This window comes from Loxodonta africana, chromosome 6 (assembly GCF_030014295.1).
Source record: "Loxodonta africana isolate mLoxAfr1 chromosome 6, mLoxAfr1.hap2, whole genome shotgun sequence".
Classification (NCBI taxonomy): domain Eukaryota; kingdom Metazoa; phylum Chordata; class Mammalia; order Proboscidea; family Elephantidae; genus Loxodonta; species Loxodonta africana.
Genome location: NC_087347.1, coordinates 129,821,616 through 129,846,246, shown reverse-complemented (window position 1 = coordinate 129,846,246; position 24,631 = coordinate 129,821,616). Strand labels below are relative to the sequence as shown.

Below are 24,631 nucleotides of genomic sequence, written 5' to 3'. Positions count from 1 at the left end.
CCACCACCTTTAGAAACACCGCTATGACTTCTTTGAGAAATACTATAAAACTCTCTAAAGGTTCTGCTATGTGTTCTACTACGCCAATTTCTATCACTTACACCGGCTGGGTGGGCTGATGTCCATTACAGTCAGAGTAGGGTTGTCTATGTCACTTCCCCTTCTTCTTATCCGACTGTCGTCACACTCTGGGGTGAAGATACTGCTTCCACTACTAGTGCTTAAGGAATGGTCAGTGGGACTAAAACTCACAGGAGACCGGAAGCTGGTCCCCTGGTTCCTTCTAGCTCTGGGAAAAGTTTTACGACCTGAAACATGAAAAAAGAATTACATCTTTTATTAATATATTGTACTACATTTAATATTTGAAATTTAGGGAAAAATCTGTCTTGGTAAGAATTGAAATAGCACTGATTATTTGATTATACGTTTTAAACTTAACAGCAATTAAAAAAAAAAACACAAGAAAGAGAAAAGGTGAAAACAAATGAAGAGAAGAGTGGGGGTGTGAACAGGATCTGATCGCAAATTCACAGAATATCTTATGGTGAAGTACACATACACAGAAAATCACAAAGTCAAACCCTGTCACTTCTGAATACAAGGGAGATAAAACTTTTACTCTCATTTCCAAGAATGACAAAAAATATAAAACAAAAATTGTAAGTTGATAGGTACCAACGGTTTTTCCTTAAAGGGCAATGCTAGTGTGCATTCCACCATCAAGGAATTATTTGCTAGTTAATATCGTTTTTTTAATTATTCCTTTTTTCAAAAAAAAAAAAAATACTGGTATTAAGAGATAACACGAAACTAAAATGTTATTATAGTTTTAATTATAATCCAATTTTCTTAAAAACATTAAAAAAAAACTGGAAAACTGAGTGATTCTAGAACAAGCCCATTTCTAAGGATATTACATAAACATGAGATTTTTAACAAAGTGTACTTGTGGTCAAACTGCCAGAGACTTACCATCGTTATACTCTTGCTGGTGATAGGAAACATGATACCTTCTTGGATATGTTCCTCCTTTTCCAAATTTCTCAAAGATAGGGTTATCATAGTCTGTTAAGACACACGGAAAAAACCTCAAATATTTCTAATGATGAAAAACACATTTACAAAATTTTATTTTATTTTTTAAAAATCTCCCCTCTCCCTCCCAGCCAAAACACTACTCAATGACATAAACGTTTAGACTGGGAACAGTCTAACCTGAAAATTCTTGATGGTTATCTGGGTAGCTCTGTGCCCTGGGCATTCGTGATTTTGGATAGTTCTCTCTGTAAGTAGAAAATGCCACATTAAATTAAGAGAAACTATGTAAATAAGACATGTTTTCAGGTCTTAAAACAATTTCAGTGTCTATGTGTATGTGTATATAAATACACATACTACAGCTCACCCTGAAATGCTAACATAACTGACCAAAGGGAAATTTCCTTTTAGACATTTATTTGGTACAGGCAGAAAAAAAGCCTGACATTTAAAAGTCATCAGTGTAGCGGTAAGAACGGTAAGTTTTGGAATCAGACAAACCTGTGTTTCAATCCTAGCCCTGCCACTAAACTAGCTGTGTAATCTTTGCAAATCACCTTTCTGAGACTGTTTCCTCATCTACAAAAAGGAGATAATAATTTCAAGTGTATATATGTAAAGTGTATTTTTGTAAGGGGGTTGGGACAGTGCCTTCAAATAGTAACTGTTCAATAAATATAGCTGCATCATTAATATTTCCCTAAATTTCTGAATGTCTACTCGAAGTAAATATTAACAGAGAGAGGTTCCAGGTATACAGGTAAGAGACACTGAAATATGTATTCTCACATAATATCAGTTATCTTTCCACAATTTCCTTTTAGAAAGCAATCCAAGAGGAAACTAAGCAGGTAAAGATTTTAATGAAGACAATGAATCTTGTGTGCTACACAGCGTCAACAAAGAACAGTGTTTTGCTGAGGCCAGGAGAGGGGGCACTTTTAACAGAAAAGCCACAGCTGCAACTTGACCCCAGTTGTATTCCTAAACAGATCTTTCACCAAAGTGCTTAAATTTTGGAAATGACAACTAACACACCAGATCACAATTACAAGAATGTAAATTAATTTAATCTGGTGTCAAAATGAGCATAATCTCGAACAGGTCCAACAATTCCCGACACCTCCAAAAATAAACATATTAATGAAAATTTTGACAGTAGTTTCACCAACACAGTTTTAAAAATAAACATACATGAATTCTAAGTTTGTATTTACCTTCAAACACACAATTCTGGCAAGCAGGAATACTCAGAATAGTATAATCAGAAGCAGCCCTGAAGATATTATTTTAACTAATAAAGATACTGAGACCCATGCATGAGGTTGAGGGATTTGCTCAAATTGGGAAAACACTGATTTGTTATAAGTACAGGCAGGTATCAACTACTTTCCTCTGAATGTAGCAAAGAAGAGTTCTTGATAATTCAGCAAGCTATTTACCCACATGTATTCAGAAACAAAAGCCACAATCAACATTACCCATCCAAAGGACTATCAAGTGATGGACAGCTTCCTGAGCCAGAATTTTCAGGGCTGCTTAAAGATAATGGATCCAGCATCTAAAAATATAAAAAAGAGTACCATTTATGATGACACGGGATAGAACCCAAAGTTACTAGGGTTTTTTTTTTTCTTTCAACTTTACTGAGCTATAATTCATATATCATAAAATTCACCCATTTAAACTATAAAATCCAATCGTGTTCAGTACCTTCACAGTGTCGTACAATCCTCACCCCAATTTTATAAGACTTTCATCAGCCCAAAAAGAAATATCATACCCATCAGCAGTCACTCCCCAAAGTTGCCAGTTTTCAAATGTTTCAAAAGTAGCTGTGTCTTGTAGAGAAGCCATCACTTCAGAATTTCCCAGAACATCGTCTCCATAGTTTTATTAGGTGCCGTCGAGTCAGTTCTGAATCATTCCAGCAACCCTATGTGCAATCCTCACAACTGTTGCTCTGTTTGAGTCCCCTGTTGCAACCACTGTGTCAACAGATCTTGTTCACGGTCTTCCTCTTTTTTGCTGACCCTATACTTTACCAAGCATGATGCCCTTCTCCAAGGAATGGTCCCTCCTGACAAGTCCAAAGTATGTAAGATAAAGTCTTGCTATGCTCACTTTTTTTTTTTTACATTTTAACTTTTTTTAAATTTTTATTGAGCTTTAAGTGAACGTTTAAAAATCAAGTCAGTCTGTCACATATAAGCTTATATACACCTTACTCTATACTCCCACTTACTCTCCCCCTAATGAGTCAGCCCTTCCACTCTCTCCTTTTGTGACAATTTTCCCAGTTTCTAACCCTCTCTACCCTCCTATCTCCCCTCTAGACAGGAGATGCCAACACAGTCTCAAGTGTCCACCTGATACAAGTAGCTCACTCTTCATCAGCATCTCTCTCCAACCCTTTGTCCAGTCCCTTCCATGTCAGATGAGTTGTCTTCGGGAATGGTTCCTGTCCTAGGCCAACAGGTTTGGGGACCATGACCGCCGGGATTCCTCTAGTCTCAGTCAGACCATTAAGTATGGTCTTTTTATGACAATTTGGGGTCTGCATCCCACTGATCTCCTGCTCCCTCAGGGGTTCTCTGTTGAGCTCCCTGTCAGGGCAGTCATCGGTTGTGGCTGGTCACCATCTACTTCTTCTGGTCTCTGGTTCCTGTGGCCCTTTCTGTCTCTTGGGCTTATAGTTATCGTGTGACCTTGGTGTTCTTCGTTCTCCTTTGATCCACGTGGGTTGAGACCAATTGATGCATCTTAGATGGCCGCTTGTTAGCATTTAAGGCCCCAGATGCCACATTTCAAAGTGGGATGCAGAATGTTTTCATAATAGAATTATTTTTCCAATTGACTTAGAAGTCCCCTTAAGCCATAGTCCACAAACCCCCGCGCTTGCTCCGCTGACCTTTGAAGCATTCAGTTTATCCCAGAAACTTCTTTGCTTTTGGTCCAGTCCAGTTGAGCTGACCTTCCGTGTATTGAGTATTGTCCTTCCCTTCACCTAAAGTAGTTCTTATCTACGAACTAATCAGTAAATAACCCTCTCCCACCCCCCCACCCACCTCGTAACCACAAAAGTATGTGTTTATACTATTTCTCAAGATCTTATAATAGTGGTCTTATACAATATTTGTCCTTTTGTCTCTAATTTCACTCAGCATAATGCGTTCCAGGTTCCTCCATGTTATGAAATGTTTCACAGATTCGTCACTGTTCTTTATCGATGCGTAGATTCCATTGTGTGAATATACCACAATTTATTTACCCATTCATCCGTTGATGGACACCTTGGTTGCTTCCAGCTTTCTGCTATCGTACACAGTGCTGCAATAAACATGGGTGTGCACATGCCTGTTCGTGTAAAGGCTCTTATTTCTCTAGGATATATTCCGAGGAGTGGGATTTCTGGGTTGTATGGTAGTTCTAACTTTTTTTTTTTTATTAACTTTTTTTGAGCTTCAAGTGAACGTTTAGAAATCAAGTCAAACTGTCACATATAAGTTTATATATACCTTACTCCATACTCCCACTTGCTCTCCCCCAAATGAGTCAGCCCTTCCAGTCTCTCGTGACAATTTTGCCACCTTCCAACTTTCTCTATCCTCCCATCCCCCCTCCAGACAGGAGATGCCAACACAGTCTCAAGTGTCCACCTGATACAAAGAGCTCACTCTTCATCAGCATCTTTCTCCTACCCACTGTCCAGTCCCTTTCAAGTCTGATGAGTTGTCTTCGGGAATGGTTCCTGTCCTGGGCCAACAGAAGGTTTAGGGACCATGACCGCCGGGATTCCTCCAGTCTCAGTCAGACCATTACCTATGGTCTTTTTGTGAGAATTTGGGGTCTGCATCCCACTGATCTCCTGCTCCCTCAGGGGTTCTCTGTTGTGCTCCCTGTCAGGGCAGTCATCAGTTGTGGCCGGGCACCAACTACTTCTTCTGGTCTCAGGATGATGTAGGTCTCTGGTTCATGACGCCCTTTCTGTCTCTTGGGCTTAGTTATCGTGTGACCTTCGTGTTCTTCATTCTCCTTTGATCCAGGTGGGTTCAGACCAATTGATGCATCTTAGGTGGCCACTTGTTAGCATTTAAGACCCCAGACGCCACATTTCAAAGTGGGATGCAGAATGTTTTCATAATAGAGTTTATTATGCCAATTGACTTAGAAGTCCCCTTAAACCATGGTCCCCAAACCCCCACCCTTGCTCCGCTGACCTTTGAAGCATTCAGTTTATCCCGGAAACTTCTTTGCTTTTGGTCCAGTCCAGTTGAGCTGACCTTCCATGTATTGAGTATTGTCCTTCCCTTCACCAAAGCAGTTATTATCTACGAACTAATCAGTAAAAAACCCTCTCCCACCCTCTCTCCCCCTCCCCGCCTCGTAACCACAAAAGTATGTGTTCTTCTCAGTTTATACTATTTCTCAAGATCTTATAATACTGGTCTTATACAATATTTGTCCTTTTGCCTCTGACTAATTTCGCTCAGCATAATGCCTTCCAGGTTCCTCCATGTTATGAAATGTTTCACAGATTCATCACTGTTCTTTATCGATGCGTAGTATTCCATTCTGTGAATATACCACAATTTATTTACCCATTCATCCGTTGATGGACATCTTGGTTGCTTCCAGCTTTTTGCTATTGTAAACAGAGCTGCAATAAACATGGGTGTGCATATATCTGTTTGTATGAAGGCTCTTATTTCTCTAGGGTATATTCCAAGGAGTGGGATTTCTGGGTTGTATGGTAGTTCTATTTCTAACTGTTTAAGATAATGCCAGATAGATTTCCAAAGTGGTTGTACCATTTTACATTCCCACCAGCAGTGTATAAGAGTTCCAATCTCTCCGCAGCCTCTCCAACATTTATTATTTTGTGTTTTTTGGATTAATGCCAGCCTTGTTGGAGTGAGATGGAATCTCATCATAGTTTTAATTTGCATTTCTCTAATGGATAATGATCGAGAGCATTTTCTCACGTATCTGTTAGCTGCCTGAATATCTTCTTTAGTGAAGTGCGTGTTCATATCCTTTGCCCACTTCTTGATTGGTTTGTTTGTCTTTTTGTGGTTGAGTCTTGACAGAATCATATAGATTTTAGAGATCAGGGGCTGGTCGGAGATATCATAGCTGAAAATTCTTTCCCAGGCTATAGGTGGTCTTTTTACTCTTTTGGTGAAGTCTTTAGATGAGCATAGGTGTTTGATTTTTAGGAGCTCCCAGTTATCGGGTTTCTCTTCGTCATTTTTGGTAATGTTTTGTATTCTGTTTATGCCTTGTATTAGGGCTCCTAAGGTTGTCCCTATTTTTTCTTCCATGATCTTTATCGTTTCAGTCTTTATGTTTAGGCCTTTGATCCACTTGGAGTTAGTTTTTGTGCATGGTGTGAGGTATGGATCTTGTTTCATTTTTGTGCAAATGGATATCCAGTTATGCCAGCACCATTTGTTAAAAAGACTGTCTTTTCCCCATTTAAGTGGTTTGGGGCCTTTGTCAAATATCAGCTGCTCATATGTGGATGGATTTATATCTGGGTTCTCAATTCTGTTCCATTGGTCTATGTGTCTGTTGTTGTACCAGTACCAGGCTGTTTTGACTACTGTGGCTGTATGATACGTTCTGAAATCAGGTAGAGTGAGACCTCCCACTTTCTTCTTCTTTTTCAGTAATGCTTTGCTTATCCGGGGCTTCTTTCCCTTCCATATGAAGTTGGTGATTTGTTTTTCCATCACATTAAAAAATGACATTGGAATTTGGATCAGAAGTGCATTGTATGTATAGACAGCTTTTGGTAAAATAGACATTTTTACTACGTTAAGTCTTCCTATCCATGAGCAAGGTATGCTTTTCCTTTTTTTACATTTTTATTGTGCTTTAAGTAACAGTTTACAAATCAAGTCAATCTCTCACACAAACACTTATATACACCTTGCTACATACTCCCAATTGCTCTCCCCCTAATGAGACAGCTTGCTCCCTCCTTCCAGTCTCTCTTTTCGTGTCCATTTCGCCAGCTTCTAACCCCCTCCACCCTCTCAGCTCCCCTTCAGGCAGGAGATGCCAACATAGTTTCAAGTGTCCACCTGATCCAAGAAGCTCATTCCTCACCAGCATCCCTCTATAACCCAATGTCCAGTCAAATACATATCTGAAGAGTTGGCTTCAGGAATGGTTCCTGTCCTGGGCCAAAAGAAGGCCTGTGGAACATGACCACCGGGGTCCTTCTACGCTCAGTCAGACCATTAAGTCTGGTCTTTTCAGGAGAATTTGGGGTCTGCATCCCAATGCTCTCCTGCTCCCTCAGGAGTTCTGTGTTGTGTTCCCTGTCAGGGCAGACATTGGTTGTAGCCAGGCACGATCTAGTTCTTCTGGTCTCAGGCTGATGTAGTCTCTGGTTTATGTGGCCCTTTCTGTCTCTTGGGCTCCTAGTTACACCTTGTGTCCTTGGTGTTCTTCATTCTCCCTTGCCCCAGGTGGGTTGAGACCAATTGATGCATCTTAGGTGGCCGCTTGCTAGCATTTAAGATCGCAGACGCCACTCTCGAAAGTGGGATGCAGAAGGTTTTCTTAATAGATTTATTATGCCAATTGAGTTAGATGTCCTCTAAAACCGTGGTCCCTATACCCCTACCCCTGCTGTGCTGGCCTTCAAAGCATTCAGTTTATTCAGGAAACTTCTTTGCTTTCGGTTTAGTCCAGTTGTGCTGACATCACCTGTATTGTGTGTTGTCTTTCCCATCACCTAAAGTAATTCTTATCTAAAACTACCGTTTTTTTTTTTATCTAATTAGTGAGTACCTGTCTCCCACCCAACCTCCCTTCCCCCTCTCGTAACCATCAAAGAGTATTTTCTTCTCTGTTTAAACTATTTCTAAAGTTCTTATAATAGTGGTCTTATACAGTATTTGTCCTTTTGCAACTGACTAACTTCACTCAGCATAATGCCTTCCAGATTCCTCCAAGTTATGAAATCTTTCACAGATTCATCACTGTTCTTTATTGATGTGTAGTATCCCATTGTGTGAATATACCATAATCTATTTATCCATTCATCCGTTAATGGGCACCCTTGGTTGCTTCCATGTTTTTGCTATTGTAAACGCTGCTGCAATGAACATGGGTGTGCATATATCTGTTCGTATAAAGGCTCTTATTTCTCTAGGATATATACCAAGGGGTGGGATTGCTGGATCATATGGTACTTCTATCTCTAGTTTTTTAAGGAAGCACCAAATCGATTTCCAAAGTGGTTGTACCATTTGACATTCCCACCAGCACAGTATAAGTGTTCCAATCTCTCCACAGCCTCTCCAATATTTGTTTTCTGTTTTTTGGATTAATGCCAGCCTTGTTGCAGTGAGATGAAATCTCATTGTAGTTTTCATTTACATTTCTCTAATGGCTAAAGATCATGAGCATTTCTTCATGTATCTGTTAGCTACTTGAATGTCTTTAGTGAAGTGTCTGTTTATATCTTTTACCCATTTTTTAATTAGGTTATTTGTCTTTCTATAATTGTTTTTGAAGTATCAAGTAGATTTTAGAGATCAGGCAGTGATCAGAAATGTCATAGCTAAAAACTTTTTCCCAGTCTGTAGGTAATCTTTTTACTCATTTGATGAAGTCTTTTTTTTTTTTTTGGATAAGCACAGGTGTTTGATTTTTAGGAGCTCCCAGTTACCTAGTTTTTCTTCTGCATTGTTAGTAAAGTTTTGCATGTTGTTTATGCCATGCATTAGGGCTTCTAACGTTGTCCCAATTTTTCTTCCAAGATCTTTATCATTTTAGATTTTATATTTAGGTCTTTAATCCATTTTGAGCTCATTTTTGTGCATGGAGTGAGGTATGGGTCTTGTTTTATTTTTTTGCAGATGGATATCCAGTTATGTCAGCACCATTTGTTAAAAAGACTGTCTTTTCCCCATTTAACTGTTTTGGGGCCTTTGTCAGATATCAACTGCTCATATGTGGATGGATTTATGTCTGCATTCTGAATTCTGTTCCACTGGTCTATGTATCTGTTGTTGTACCGTACCAGGCTATTTTGCCTACTGTGGCAGTATAATAGCTTCTAAAATTCGGTAGAGTAAGGCCTCCCACTTCGTTCTGCATTTTCAGTAATGTTTTCCATACCCAGGGCCACTTTCCCTTCCATATGAAGTTGTTGATTTGTTTCTCCATCTCATTAAAAAATGTCGTTGGAATCTGAATTGGACTTGCATTAAATTTATAGATTGCTTTTGGTAGAATAGACATTTTTACAATGCTAAGTTTTCTATCCATGAGCAAGGTATGTTTTTCCACGTATGTAGATCTCTTTTGGTTTCTTGCAGTAGTGTTTTATGGTTTTCTTTCTATAAGTCTTTTACATCTCTGGTAAGATTTATTCTTAAGTATTTTATCTTCCTGGGGGCTAACGTAAATGGTATTGATTTGGTGATTTCCTCTTCGAGGTTCTTTTTGTTGGTGTAGAGGAATCCAACTGATTTTCGTATGTTTATCTTGTATCCCGATACTCTGCTGAACTCTTCTATTAGTTTCAGTGGTTTTCTTGAGGATTCCTTAGGGTTTTCTGTGTATAAGATCATGTTAGCTGCAAATAGAGATACTTTGACTTCTTCCTAGCCAATCTGGATGCCCTTTATTTCTTTATCTAGCCTAACTGCTCTGGCTAGGACCTCCAGCACAATGTTGAATAAGAGTGGTGATAAAGGGCATCCTTGTCTGGTTCCTGATCTCAAGGGGAACGCTTTCAGGCTCTCTCCCTTTAGGGTGACGTTGGTTGTTGGCTTTATTATGTTGAGGAATTTTCCTTCTATTCCTATTTTGCTGAAAGTTATTATCATGAATGGGTGTCGAACTTGGTCAAACGCCTTTTCTGCATCAATTGATAAGATCATGTGGTTCTTGTCTTTTGTTTATTTATGTGATGGATTACATTAATTGTTTTTTCTAATGTTGAACCATCCCTGCATACCTGGGATGAATCCCACTTGGTCATGGTGAATTACTTTTTTTGATATGTTGTTGAATTCTATTGGCTAGAATTTTGATGAGGATTTTTGCATCGAAGTTCATGAGGGATATAGGTCTATAATTTTCTTTTTTTAGTGGTGTCTTTGCCTGGTTTTGGTATCAGGGATATGGTGGCTTCATAGAACGAGTTTGGTAGTATTCCATCCTTATCTATGCTCTGAAATACCTTTAGTAGTAGTGGCGTTAACTTCTTCTCTGAAAGTTTGGTAGAACTCTGCAGTGAAGCTGTGTGGGCCAGGGCTTTTTTTTGTTGGGAGTTTTTTGATTACCTTTTCAATCTCTTCTTTTGTTAGGGGTCTATTTAGTTGTTCTAACTCTGTTTGTGTTAGTTTAGATAGGTAGTGTGTTTCTAGGCATTCATGCATTTCTTCTAATTTTTCATAGTAATCTGATATGATTCTTTTAATTTTCAGTTGGATCTGTTGTAATATCGCCCATCTTATTTCTTATTTGGATTATTTGCTTCCTCTCCTGTTTTTCTTTTGCCAGTTTGGCCAAAGGTTTATCAATTTTGTTGATTTTTTCCAAGAACCAGCTTTTGGTCTTGCTAATTCTTGCAATTGTTTTTCTGTTTTCTATTTCATTTAGCTCTGCTCTAATTTTTATTATTTGTTTTCTTCTGGTGCCTGAGGGTTTCTTTTGTTGCTCTCTTTCTATTTGTTCAAGTTTTAGGGTTGCCATCTTCACTTTTAAGGAGCATTTCAGCTCTACTTCCTCCAAGACAAACTTGTTCATTCTTCTGGCAGTCCATGGTATATTCAATATTGTTCGCCAACACCATAATTCAAAGACGTCGATTCTTTTCCGGTCTTCCTTATTCACCATCCCGCTTTTGCATGCATATGAGGCCACTGAAAACAGCATGGCTTGAGTTAGGCACACTTTAGTCCTCAAAGGGACACCTTTGCTTTTTAATACTTGAAAGAGATCTTTTTAAACAAATTTGCCCAATGCAATACATCCCTTAATTTCTTGACTGCTACTTCCAAGGGTGCTGATTATGGATCCAAGTAAAATGAAATCTTTGACAACTTCAATCTTTTCTCCATTTCTCGCGATGTTGCTTACTGGTCCAGTTGTGAGGATTTTTGTTTTCTTTATGTTAGGGTGCAATCTATACTGAAGGCTGTAGTCGTTCATCTTCAACAGTAAGTGCTTCGAGTTCTCTCCACTTTTAGCAAGCAAGGTTGTGTCATCTGCATAACGCAGGTTGTTAAAGAGCCTTCCTCCAAGCTTCATGCTTAGTCTTCTTCACCTAGTCTGGGTTCTCGGATTACTTGCTAAGCATACAGATTCAGTAGGTATGGTGAAAGGATACAACCCTGACTCACACCTTTCCTGACTTTACACCACGCAGTATCCCCTTGTTCTGTCCAAACAACTGCCTCTTGGTCTACGTACAGGTTCCACATGAGCACAATTAAGTGTTCTGGAATTCCCATTCTTTGCAGTGTTATCCATAACTTGTTATAATCTACACAGTCTAATGCCTCTGCGTAGTCAATAAAATACAGGTATTTTCTGCTTTTGGCCAAGATTCATCTGACATCAGCAAAGATCTTCTTTGTTCTACTGTTTTGAATCCAGCTTGAATTTCTGGCAGTTCCCTGCCGATGGACTGATGCAATCATTTTTTTAATTATCTTCAACAAAATTTTCCTTGCATGTTTTATTAGTGATACTGTTCGATAATTTCTGCATTCTGCTGGATCACCTTTCTTTGGGATCGGCACAAACATGGATCCCTTCCAGTCAGTTGGCCAGGTAGCTGTCTTCCAAACTTCTTGACACAGATGAGCAAGCACTTCCAGTGTTGTATTTTTTCAGAGGATTAGTTAAATAATTAAAAGTGAAAATATTTCACAGAATTTTCCTTACCAAAACTAAACAATGGCCTCAAACAAATTATGGCTAATGACATCGTGACTGCTACACTACCATAAAATGTCAATTATTCTACAGTAGCATGGGCATCCAGTGTAATGTTAAGAAAACAACAGCAACTCCAAGAAAATATTTCAATACTTGAAACTTTTTTTTTTTTAATTGTTTTAGAAAGTTCATAAACCTCGGCTTCACAAAGTTAAAAAAATCTGAATGTTAACCCCAGGATTACAAACAAATATATTCACTCATTTATGGATAAGCATTATAAGAAATCAGCCTTATTCTGGTATTCTTTATACATCAATGGAAATTAGTGGGCATTTTCCTATATTTTTTGCTGTTTTAGTCACCTAAGAAGGAAGATATGGGATTGAACAAGAGGTTAAAAAAAATACACATACACACACATACCCCATACCAAGTACCTGCCAAATCACACTGACCCTAACAACATTCATGTCAGTAAATAAAAATCCACATCAAACTTTTACTTACTTGGTCCATGCTTTCTGGAATGAACTCTCCTTCACTGTTGATACTAGTGAATGACCCATTCCGAGCAACCTGATGTAATTCATCTGGAATGTATCCCGGGGGAGGGGAGCTTCTATCTCTACTAGTAGAACCTCAAAGGAAAAAAAATCATATGATTTTATAAATATCAGCAAGAAAACCAACTGTATTAGCTAATATACACAGAATTTATGGACTATAACTCCATAAGTTTTTAGCAACTGAAATCCCATTTTTAGTAAAAGTTAACAGAACACGTAGTACCTGTGCTCTTAAAAGCATGCAAGCGGCCATCCAAGGCACAAAAATTAGTCTCTATTCACCTGGAGCTACAGAGGAAGAAGGGCAGTCAGGAACAGGAGGAAGATAGGGAATGTGTGGCTAATTCCTTCCATGAACAATTCCCTCCTTTGTCAAGACACCAGAAGAACTGGATGGTGTCCAGCTACCATTACTGAATATTTTGATCAAAGATTCCAGAGAATCCTGATCAAAAGGGTTAAAAACCAGAACTGAATTTCCAATTCTCATGGACTCTGGACTTCCTGGAGCCATGGAGGGTAGACAAACCCCTAAAAGTACAGACTTGAGATAATCTTTAAACCTTAAGACAAAAATATCCCCTGAAATCATCTTAAAAACAAACAATGGTTTAGATTAACTAGTGAAAAATGTCTGCCTTGAGCATTATGTTCTATTAAGAACTATCTATACGGGATCAAATTGACAACAGCAACTCAAAAGATTAGATAGGAAACTTAGGGGGCAGTCAATTTATGTTAATGAGGGAGGAACAACTCAGAAAAGGAGAGTGAGGATGGTTGCACAACTAGAATATAATAAATGTCACTAAATTATACATGTAGAAGCAGTTGGTGTATGTTTTGCTGTGTATATTCTCAATGATAACAACAAAATAAATACAATTTAGAAGGAAAAAGAAAAAGTTAACAGAATATTCATGTTTGTAAAACTTCAAATGTTTTTATATCTTTTCTAAACTCCCACAATACTATATATAATGATTAATCTCATAACAGTATTGATTTACACTTAATAGGTGGTATTTTTTTCTGACTGCTGACAACTCATACACGTCTGTCACTTTATCATACTGTGGTGGCTTGTGTGTTGCTATGATACTGGAAGCTTGGCCACCAGTATGTCAAATACCAGCAGTGTCACCCTTGGTGGACAGGTTTCAGCAGAGCTTATAGACTGAGACAGACTAGGAAGAAGGGACCCGGCAGTCTACTTTTGAAAAACTTGGCCAGTGAAAACCTACATCATAGGCTGATAATACAGTATAGATTTTTAAATAAATGCCCCTCATGCCTAAAGGAGCCCTGGTGGTGCAGCAGTTAAGTGCTCAGTTGCTAACTGTAAGGTTGGCAGTTCAAACCCACCAGCCACTCTGTGGGAGAAAGATGTGGCTGTCTCCTCCCATAAAAGATTACAGCCTTGGAAACCCTATGGGGCAGTTCTACTGTCCTATAGGGTCACTACGAGTTGGAATCGACTCGACAGCACTGGGTTTGGTTTTTGGCTTTTGGAATATCATCAAAGTGAATTGTTGATTTTTTCATTAGTATGATAGATAGTGTTATGTGACAAGAAACGGAGATGAAGAAAGAAATGCGTGATTAATAACAGTCATGCTTTCTCGTTTGGAAAGTAAAATGTACTTTAGAAGTGTTTTCTCAGTTTATTGTTAAAACAACCCCATGACTTAAAGATGATGACTGACGGTCACTGGTCTCAGGTTACTCAGAGCTGGGATTTGAGTTCAGGTATTTCAAACATTCTTTCACCAAAATTTTAAATTTTATCAAAATACATCCAAATGGGAAGGACAAGCAATTTTTATTTTACTCGTAAATCATCTCTGCTGCTCACATTTCCAGCATGGCTGAAACCAAAAGCAGGACTGCTGGTTTAAGACAGACATTTAGAAGGCAATTGTTACAAAATAGTTTCTTCTGGGGAACAAAAGAGAAGATGAATAATAGATTTTTGGGCAGTTCACATGCCATTTTAATGTTTTCTTTCATCCTCAACAATCCTCCTCTGTGACCAGCCTTTGCTGTTGCTTAGATTCACAACCACTCTTCTTTTTTGCCCAACTCTCTAGCTTCTTCCCAATTCAACTGTTTCTCCTGTTTTCTGCTTCAAATCTGTCCCTCCTGTTTTCATGCTATCTTTAATGACTATATTCACTGCCTAATTGTTTATACGAGTAGGTTTTTGAACATGGTGAAGCTTTATCCTATGAAAATGTGCATGGATTATTGATGTTTTATGCAAATTGAAGAAGATACACAGAACTGGGGACTGTAAGCACCTCTGCCCAACCCGTGCCTCTCTACAGGTCACTTCTCAAAGACAGCACAGGGTCCATATTTCTTTATACCATGAGTTTAATTAGAACATAATGCATAATTAGTGGCACATAAAAACTGAATACTAATAAAGTATAATCTGTAAATTCTTCGCAATCTCTATTTTGATAACATGCTTGGCAATAACTAAAACCCTAGAGAAAGGCTTATGAACTTAGACTGTAGTCTACTTGTTAATTTTAATATTCTAGAATTACTTCTTTTCATACTCTTTCTTTTAGTTTATTGGTACAATTAAAACCTCTTCAAGGTTTTATCTGAATTTGTCAAACCTTAAAAATACTTAAAAGACTGCTAATTCTGTGGGTGCCACAATGGTTAAGCATTCAGCTGATAAAGGAAAGGTTGGTGGTTTGAACCCACGAGCCACTCCACAGGAGAAAAACCTGGCGATTTTCTTCCACAAGATTACAACCTAGAATGAGGCAACTCTACTCAGTCATATAGGGTCGCTATGAGTCGAAATCAATTCAACGGCACACTACAACAACAAATCCTTTAATACTTCACTCAATTTCCAAGGGACTGCAGACGCTAGAAAGTGGGTAACTAAGGGTAAGTTACAGGCTGTGATTCATCAGAGGTATATTTAGGTGTAAGGGGCCCTGGTGGCATAGTGGTTAAAACGTTCGGCTGCTAACCAAAAGGCTGGCAGTTCGAACCCACCAGCCACTCCGCAGGAGAAAGATGTGGCAGTCTGTTTCCGTAAAGATTTATGGCCTTGGAAACTCTATGGGGCAGTTCTACTCTGTCCTATAGGGTTGCTCTGAGTTAGAACTGACTCAACAGCAATGGGTTTTCATACTGGATGTTTAGGTGTTTGCCCTACATTAAAGGATGAAGAAGAAATTGAGAAATTACCCATTCCATGATTCAGACACTAGCTTTCTTACCTATCACAGAAAGCCGTTTTTTCCTTTCTGCTCCAAATACTGTGTTATCCAAGTCTTCTAGTGATGGTAATGGTTCTAAATTAGTAGCCTGCAAAAGAAAATGAAAGTTAATCCTATTCTCCCCCTTAGAGCTCTAAAGAGAATCCTCTCCCCTACCAAATATAACCTAGCTATTTTATATTGTTTATGGGTCTTACCAAATCTTCTACTTTTTCAAATTTTAATACAGTTCTCCTCAAGTTCTCAGTTTCTATTAGTTTCATATGTACGATATACTATACTTATTTGTAGTTTCAGCTATGTGCTTCTGAGGAACAAGGATATGAAAATATAGCAATTACAGTATAGAAATTGAGACTTAATCCCACTGAAAATATGATCAATGATTACAGACAGTAACTATGTTCACACAGGCATAAATCCCATAATCCTTACTGAATAAAATGATTCCTGTTCCTACCTGTGTACTTCCATTTACTACAAGTAGTATCTTGAGGCTCTTCATGTGAATGCTACGATCTAGCAATTCCACAGCTTTGTCCAGGTCATCTTGAGTAGTCAGTGGAATTACCAACTAAACAAAAAGGGACATAGAGAGTCACGCAACCATTTCATCAGGTCAAGTCCTTCCAGTAGCATCTCCTTTACAAATTACAAACCTCAAAACAATTTGCTCTTTATTTTGTCACTAAACTCAAAGTCTGGATAAATATACATATATAGATTTCTTTGCTCTCTCTATCCTACCATCACTAAAATCACAGAATGAATATGGACAAGTATTTTAAAATTTGGTTTATTCATCATAAAGCTCTTATAGAAAATGTATTTAAAGATTAATTTCCTAGGGTATTTTATATCATATGGCTAAACTTTAGCTATTAGTATATTCACCCCAAAACAGCATTAAGGGTAAATACAAAAATTATACAAAATAATGGTACCATCTTTCATCTGCATGGATGAAACTTTTAGTTCTTTATCCAATAATAACCACAGTTTGCACCCTAAGCTGGTGTGCATATCAACATGTCAATGTCATGGAAATCCGTGACAGCTACCATGGAGGATGCCACCAGTAACATATCTGCAGTCTACAGCCCACCTGGGGTTCTTATCTCTGACCCTGGTGACTTGAACAATACACTCTAAAACAAACAAGCTAAATGGGTTGGCCATCCTATAGCAACCCTGAACGTAGAAATCTGCTTTCATTAGTCATCTCATGGATCAGACACCAGAGAGTACTATCAGAAAAACTGTGATTTACTTAAGAAAATCAAAATACCTTATGTCAACTTAGTATTAACCTAAGACTCTAATAAAATTCCTTCATTTTCCTACCAATTATAAACCATACTGGTATACCTTGCTCTTATCCTCGATATTTTTTTTTTTTTATGTTATGAGCACTGGAAATGGTGAAGATTATTCTGCCAGTTTTTCACTGTAAGGCAAAATCTGAATGCTTACTTTCACTATACCAAAAAAAAAAAAAAAAACTTGTTGCCATCGAGTCGAAACTGACTCACAGCAACCCTATGGGACAGAGTAGAACAGCCCCATTGAGTTTCCAAAGAGTGCGTGATGGATTCAAACCGCCAACCTTTTGGTTAGCAGCCGTAGCACTTAACCACTACACCACCAGGATTTCCATACTTTTAGTATAAGTTCACTTAAAACAGGATTGTTTACTTCTTCAAAGTACAGTTGCTCTTAGGGAAATGAGCACTAGTTTCATGCACAGTAACAAAGTGCTCGTGGAAACGATTCTGCTCTTCTTCAGTTTGCCGATGTGAAATTCGGGCACTCCAGAGGAGGACCTGGTACAGGGCTTGGACTACTGTCTATGGATCTTATGTGACCCCTCGCAAGCTCTGAGATCACGGACAACCACCAATATTAAAAAAAAAAAAAAGGACTAAGCGTCAAGAACAAGTCCCAGCTTACCTAAATCATACTAAATAAATCACAGAATGTTTTTTTCACCTGCCTGGTGAACTCACTTCAGCTTTCATTCATGAAATCTATTTCCCACTGGCTTATTTTTGATGAGTCAGTTTTATGTTAATATAAATCCTTTCTGGAAAGGAAACTTAAAAATTGAGTCCAAGAACCCATTAAATAGAACCTAAATTTGAAATAAGTGAATTACCTTCCTGATTGTGAAGAATGAAAATAGCCCATAAAAAGATTTTCCTCCCTAGGCCTGAGACAGACCCTGGGGAGCAGCTGGAGCCGTCCTCCTGGCCTTGGGGAAGGAAAAAATTTGCAACTGAAGGGAAAAGATAATTTGCTAGCTCCATTAACTGGGGAAGCTCAGGACAGAAGCGGCTCCTGCCCAGGCATAAACGGTCCGTGGACCTTGAGCACCCTTCCCTTCTGCACAGACCTGTGTGGGCCTATTTCGGGAAAATAGGCCCTTGTTGGCAAACTACAACCATTTCAGCGGGGCGGTGAAGAGGTGGGTGTTTGTCATTTGACATTGCTTTGCCTATTAAACAAGGTCCTCACCTACCCACAACAGGGACATAAGGACTAGTGGCTCCACTTGGGTCGCCCAGCCACCCGCGACAGGGGCCCAGGGATAACTGGTACCTCCCAGTCCTTACAACAAAAACTTTGGGTGCCCATGGTCCCTCTAGAGAGCCCACCCACCAGCACGCTTTAGGGAACAGAGACGCGTTTTCCTCAGAGACACATGGGGGTCAGTTCTCAGGCCCCTACTTGGTTCAGAGCGAGACCCCCGATGCAATCAGATACGGGTATATAGGCCAATCACCCCTGCCCCTTTAAGACTGTAGGACAGAGCCTGTACCACACACTTGATGATCACCTATCCGGAAACCTGAGCTGAATTCATACATGAAAACTGAATGGACTCCTATACTGATATACCCGATAACAGCTCTAGCCAGCTGGGGACAGGACACGAGAGCTCCAAAGGCAAAAATAATCAAGCTAGCTCACTCAAGCAACCCATAGGGGTATACCAAAACAAAACAAAGCAAGCAGCTATGACATAGTAAGCAAGCAAAAACTAATACAGTAACTTATACATGCCTCGGAGACAACAGTCAATATCAAGCCACGTAAAGAAAGAAACAGGCCATGATCACCTCAACAGGCTCTCAAAACAAAGAATCCAGGGATCTTTTAGATGAAAGTGCATTCCTGGAATTACCAGATGCAGAATACGAAAGTTAAATATACAGAACCCTTCAAGACATCAGGAAGGGAATGAGGCAATACGCAGAACAAGCCAAGGAACACGAAGATAAAGCAACTAAGAACTCAGAAAGGTTATTCAGGAACATAATGAAAAGTTTAATGAGCTGTAAAAATCCACAGACAGACAGCAATCAGAAATTCAGAAGATTAACAATAAAATTACAGAATTAGATGATAGGAAGTCAGAGGAGCAGAACTGAGCAAGTAGAAGCTAGAATTTCTGAACTCGAAGATAAATCACTTGGCACTAATATATTTGAAGAAAAATCAGATAAAAGAATTTTTAAAAATGAAGAAAATTTAAGAATCAAGTGGGACTCTATCAAGAGAAATAACCTACGAGTGATTGGAGTACCAGAACAGGGAGGGGTAACAGAAAATACAGAGAAAATTGTTAAGGATTTGTTGGCAGAAAACTTCCCTGATATTGTGAAAGATGAGAAGATATCTGTCCAAGATGCTCATCGAACTCCACATAAGGTAGATGTTAAAAGAAAGTCACCAAGACATATTATAATCAAGCATGCCAAAACCAAAGACAAAGAGACAATTATAAGAGAAGCAAGGGATAAAAGAAAAGTCACCTAAAGGGAGAGCCAATAAGAATAAGCTCGGACTACTCGGCAGAAACCATGAAGGCAAGAAGGCAATGGGATGACATATTTTAAAAATTGAAAGAAGAAAATTGCCTGCCAAGAATCATATATCCATCAAAACTGTCTCTTAAATATGAAGGTGAAATTAAGACATTTCCAGATAAACACAAGTTGAGGGAATTAGTAAAAACCTAACCAAAACTACAAGAAATACTAAAGGGAGTTCTTTGGTTAGAAAATCAGTAATATCAGGTATCGACCCAGGACTAGAACACTGGGCAGAGCAACCAGAAGTCAACCCAGACAGAAAAATCCCCCCCCCCAAAAAGAAAAGAAACAAAGAATGATTTAAAAAAAAAAAAGCCCAACACAGGGTAACAGCGTTGTTATTATATAAGAGAAGACAACATTAAAATAATAAAGAGGGACTAAGTAATGTAATCAAACACCTTCCATATGGAGAGGAAGATAGGGCGATACAAAGAAATAAAAGTTAGTTATAAATTTAGAAAAACAGAGGTAATTAATAAGGTAACCACAAAGGAGACAAACCATCCTACTCATCAAAATAAAATACAAGGGAAAAATAAAGACTCAGCAGAAACAAAATCAACAACAACAAATATGAGGAATGGACAATATATAAAGAAAATATACTCAGCAATAAAATCAAGTGGGAAAAGGAAGCTGACAATACACAAGAAAAGACATCAAAATGATAGCACTAAATTCATACCTATCCATAATTACCCTGAATGTAAATGGACTAAATGCACCAATAAAGAGACAGACAGTGGCAGAATGGATTAAAAAACAAGATCCGTCTATATGCTGCCTACAAGAGACACACCTTAGACTTAGAGACACAAAGAAACTAAAACTCAAAGGATGGAAAAAAATATATCAAGCAAACACCAATCAAAAAAGAACAGGAGTGGCAATATTCATATCTGACAAAACAGACTTTAAAGTTAAAGCCATCAGAAAGGATAAGGAAGGACACTATATAATGATTAAAGGGACAATGCACCAAGAAGATACAACCATATTAAATATTTATGCACCCAATGACAGGGCTGCAAGATACCTAAAACAAACTCTATCAGCACTGAAAGGTGAGATAGACAGCTCCACAATAATAGTAGGAGACTTCAACACACCACTTTTGGTGAAGGACAGGACATCCAGAAAGAAGCTCAATAAAGACACGGAAGATCTAAATGCCACAATCAACCAACTTGACCTTGTAGACATATACAGAACACTCCACCCAACAGCATCCAACTATACTTTTTTTTTCTAGTGCACATGGAACATTCTCTAGAGTAGACCACATATTAGGTCATAAAGCAAGCCTTAGCAGAATCCAAAACATTGAAATATTACAAAGCATGTTCTCTGACCATAAGGCCATAAAAGTGGAAATCAATAACAGGAAAAGCAGGGAAAAGAAATCGAACCCTTGGAAACTGAACAATACCCTGCTCAAAAAAGACTAGATTATAGAAGACATTAAGGATGGAATAAAGAAATTCAGACAGTCCAATGAGAATGAAAACGCTTCCTATCAGAACCTTCGGGACACAGCAAAAGCAGTGCTCAGAGGCCAATTTATATCAATAAATCCACACATCCAAAAACAAGAAAGGGCCAAAATCAAAGAATTATCCCTACAACTTGAACAAATAGAAAGAGAGCGACGAAAGAAACTCACAGGCACCAGAAGAAAACAAATAATAAAAATTAGGGCTGAACTAAATGAAATAGAAAACAGAAAAACAACTGAAAGAATTAACACCACCAAAAGCTGGTTTTTTGAAAAACTCAACAAAATTGATAAAACCATTGGCCAAACTGACAAAAGAAAAACAGGAGAGGAAGCAAATAACCCGAATAAGAAATGAGATGGGTGATATTACAACAGACTCAACTGAAATTAAAAGAATCGTATCAGATTACTATGAAAAACTATACTCAAACAAATTTGAAAACCTAGAGGAAATGGATGAATTCCTAGAAACACACTACCTACCTAAACTAACACAAACAGAGGTAGAACTAAATAGACCCATAACAAAAGAAGAGATTGAAAAGGTAATCAAAAAACTCCCAACAAAAAAAAGCCCTGGCCCACACAGCTTCACTGCAGAGTTCTACCAAACTTTCAGAGAAGAGTTAACACCACTACTACTAAAGGTATTTCAGAGCACAGAGGAGGATGGAATACTACCAAACTCATTCTATGAAGCCACCATATCCCTGATACCAAAACCAGGTAAAGACACCACAAGAAAAGAAAATTATAGATCTATATCCCTCATGAACGTAGATGCAAAAATCCTTAACAAAATTCTAGCCAATAGAATTCAACAACATATCAAAAAAAGTAATTCACCATGACCAAGTGGGATTCATCCCAGGTATGCAGGGATGGTTCAACATTAGAAAAACAATTAATGTAATCCATCACATAAATAAAACAAAAGACAAGAATCACATGATTTTATCAATTGATGCAGAAAAGGCATTTGACAAAGGTCAACACTCATTCATGATAAAAACTCTCAGCAAAATAGGAATAGAAGGAAAATTTCTCAACATAAAAAAGGGCATTTATACAAAGCCAAAAGCCAACATCACCCTAAAGGGAGAGAGCCTGAACACATTCCCATTGAGATTGGGAACCAGACAAGGATGCCCTTTATCACCACTCTTATTCAACATTGTGCTGGAAGTCCTGGCCAGAGCAATTAGGCCACTTAAAGAAATAAAGGGCATCCAGATTGGCAAGGAAGAAGTCAAAGTATCTCTATTTGCAGTTGACATGATCCTATATACACAGTAAACCCTAAGGAATCCTCCAGAAAACTACTGAAACTAATAGAAGAGTTCAGCAGTGTGTCGGGATACAAGATAAACATACAAAAATCAGTTGGATTCCTCTACACCAACAAAAAGAACAACGAAGAGGAAATCGCCAAATCAATGCCATTTACAGTAGCCCCCAAGAAGATAAAATACTTAGGAATAAATCTACCAGAGATGTAAAAGACTTATACAAAGAAAACTACAGTACACTTCTGCAGGAAACCAAAAGAGACTTACATAAGTGGGAGAACATACCTTGCTCGTGGATAGGAAGACTTAACATTATAAAAACGTCTGTTCTACCAAAAGCGATCTATACATTTAACGCAATTCTGATCCAAATCCCAAAGACATTCGCTAATGAGATGGAGAAACAAATCGCCAACTTCACATGGAAGGGAAAGAGGCCCCGGATAAACAAGGCATTATTGAAAAAGAAAAACAAAGTGGGAGGCCTTACTTTACCTGATTTTAGAACCTATTATACCGCCACAGTAGTCAAAACAGCCTGGTACTGGTACAACAACAGAAACATGGACCAACAGAACAGAATTCAGAATCCAGACATAAATCCATCCACATATGAGCAGTTGATATTTGACAAAGGCCCCAAAACACTTAAATGGGGAAAAGACAGTCTTTTTAACAAATGGTGCTGGCATAACTGGATATCCATCGGCAAAAAAATGAAACAAGACCCAAACCTCACTCCATGCATATATACTAACTCAAAATGGATCAAAGACCTAAATATAAAATCTAAAACGATAAAGATCATGGAAAAAAAATTAGGGACAATGTTAGGAGCCCTAATACATGGCATGAACAGTATACAAAACATTATAAAGAACGCAGAAGAAAAACTAGTTAACTGGGAGCTCCTAAAAACCAAACACTTAAGCTCATCCAAGGACTTCACCAAAAGAGTAAAAAGACTACCTACAGACTGGGAAAAAGTTTTTAGCTATGACGTTTCTGATCAGTGCCTGATCTCTAAAATCTACATAATACTGCAAAAACTCAACTGCAAAAAGACAAATAACCCAATTAAAAAATGCACAAAAGATATGAATAGACACTTCACTCAAGAAGACGTTCAGGTAGCTAACAGATAAATGAGGAAATGTTCACGATCATTAGCCATTAGAGAAATGCAGATCAGAACTACAATGAGATTTCATCTCACTCCAACGAGACTGGCATTAATCCAAAATAATAAATGTTGGAGAGGCTGTGGAGAGATTGGAACACTTATACACTGCTGGTGGGAATGTCAAATGGTACAACCACTTTGGAAATTGATTTGGCACTTCCTTAAAAAGCTAGAAATAGAACTAGCATACGATCCAGCAATCCCACTCCTTGGAATATATCCTAGAGAAATGAGAGTCTTTACACGAACAGATATATGCACACCCATGTTCATTGCAGCACTGTTTACAATAGCAAAAAGATGGAAGCAACCAAGGTGCCCATCAATGGATGAATGGATAAATAAACTATGGTATATGCACACAATGGAATACTATGCATCGATGAAGAACAGTGATGAATCTGTGAAACATTTCATAACATGGAGGAACCTGGAAGGCATTATGCTGAGTGAAATCAGTTGCAAAAGCTCAAATATTGTATAAGACCACTATTATAAGAACTTGAGAAATAGTTTAAACAGAGACGAAAACATTCTTTTGTGGTTACGAAAGGGAGGAAGGAGGAAGGGTGGGAGAATGGTATTCATTAATTAGATTGTAGATAAGAACTACTTTAGGTGAAGTGAAAGACAGCACACAATACAGGGGAGGTCAGCACAACTGGACTAAACCAAAAGCACAGAAGTTTCCTGAATAAACTGAATGCTTCGAAGGCCAGCGTAGCAAGGGCAGGGGTCTGGGGACCACAGTTTCAGGGGACATCTAAGTCAATTGGCATAATAAAATCTATTAAGAAAACATTTTGCATCCCACTTTGAAGAGTGGCGTCTGGGGTCTTAAACGCTACCAAGCAGCCATCTAAGATGCATCAATTGGTCTCAACCCACCTGGATCAAAGGAGAATGAAGAACACCAAGGACACAAGGTAATTATGAGCCCAAGAGACAGAAAGAGCCACATGAACCAGAGACCTACATCATCCTGAGACCAGAAGAACTAGATGGTGC

General features: G+C 38.4%; 1 protein-coding gene across 2 annotated transcripts in view; it reads right to left on the bottom strand.

The window, feature by feature from the left end:
• Positions 1 to 24,631, bottom strand: part of MAP3K2 (mitogen-activated protein kinase kinase kinase 2) — a 125,199-nt gene that overhangs the window by 38,956 nt on the left and 61,612 nt on the right. For both annotated transcript variants that reach the window (XM_064287346.1, XM_064287345.1), the window contains exons 7-13: positions 16,236 to 16,349; positions 15,776 to 15,863; positions 12,466 to 12,596; positions 2,523 to 2,602; positions 1,219 to 1,286; positions 976 to 1,068; positions 102 to 308 (exon numbers count right to left, since the gene is read on the bottom strand). In XM_064287346.1, coding sequence (XP_064143416.1) covers positions 102 to 308; positions 976 to 1,068; positions 1,219 to 1,286; positions 2,523 to 2,602; positions 12,466 to 12,596; positions 15,776 to 15,863; positions 16,236 to 16,349 — 781 coding nt within the window. The remainder of the gene's footprint in view (positions 1 to 101; positions 309 to 975; positions 1,069 to 1,218; positions 1,287 to 2,522; positions 2,603 to 12,465; positions 12,597 to 15,775; positions 15,864 to 16,235; positions 16,350 to 24,631) is intronic.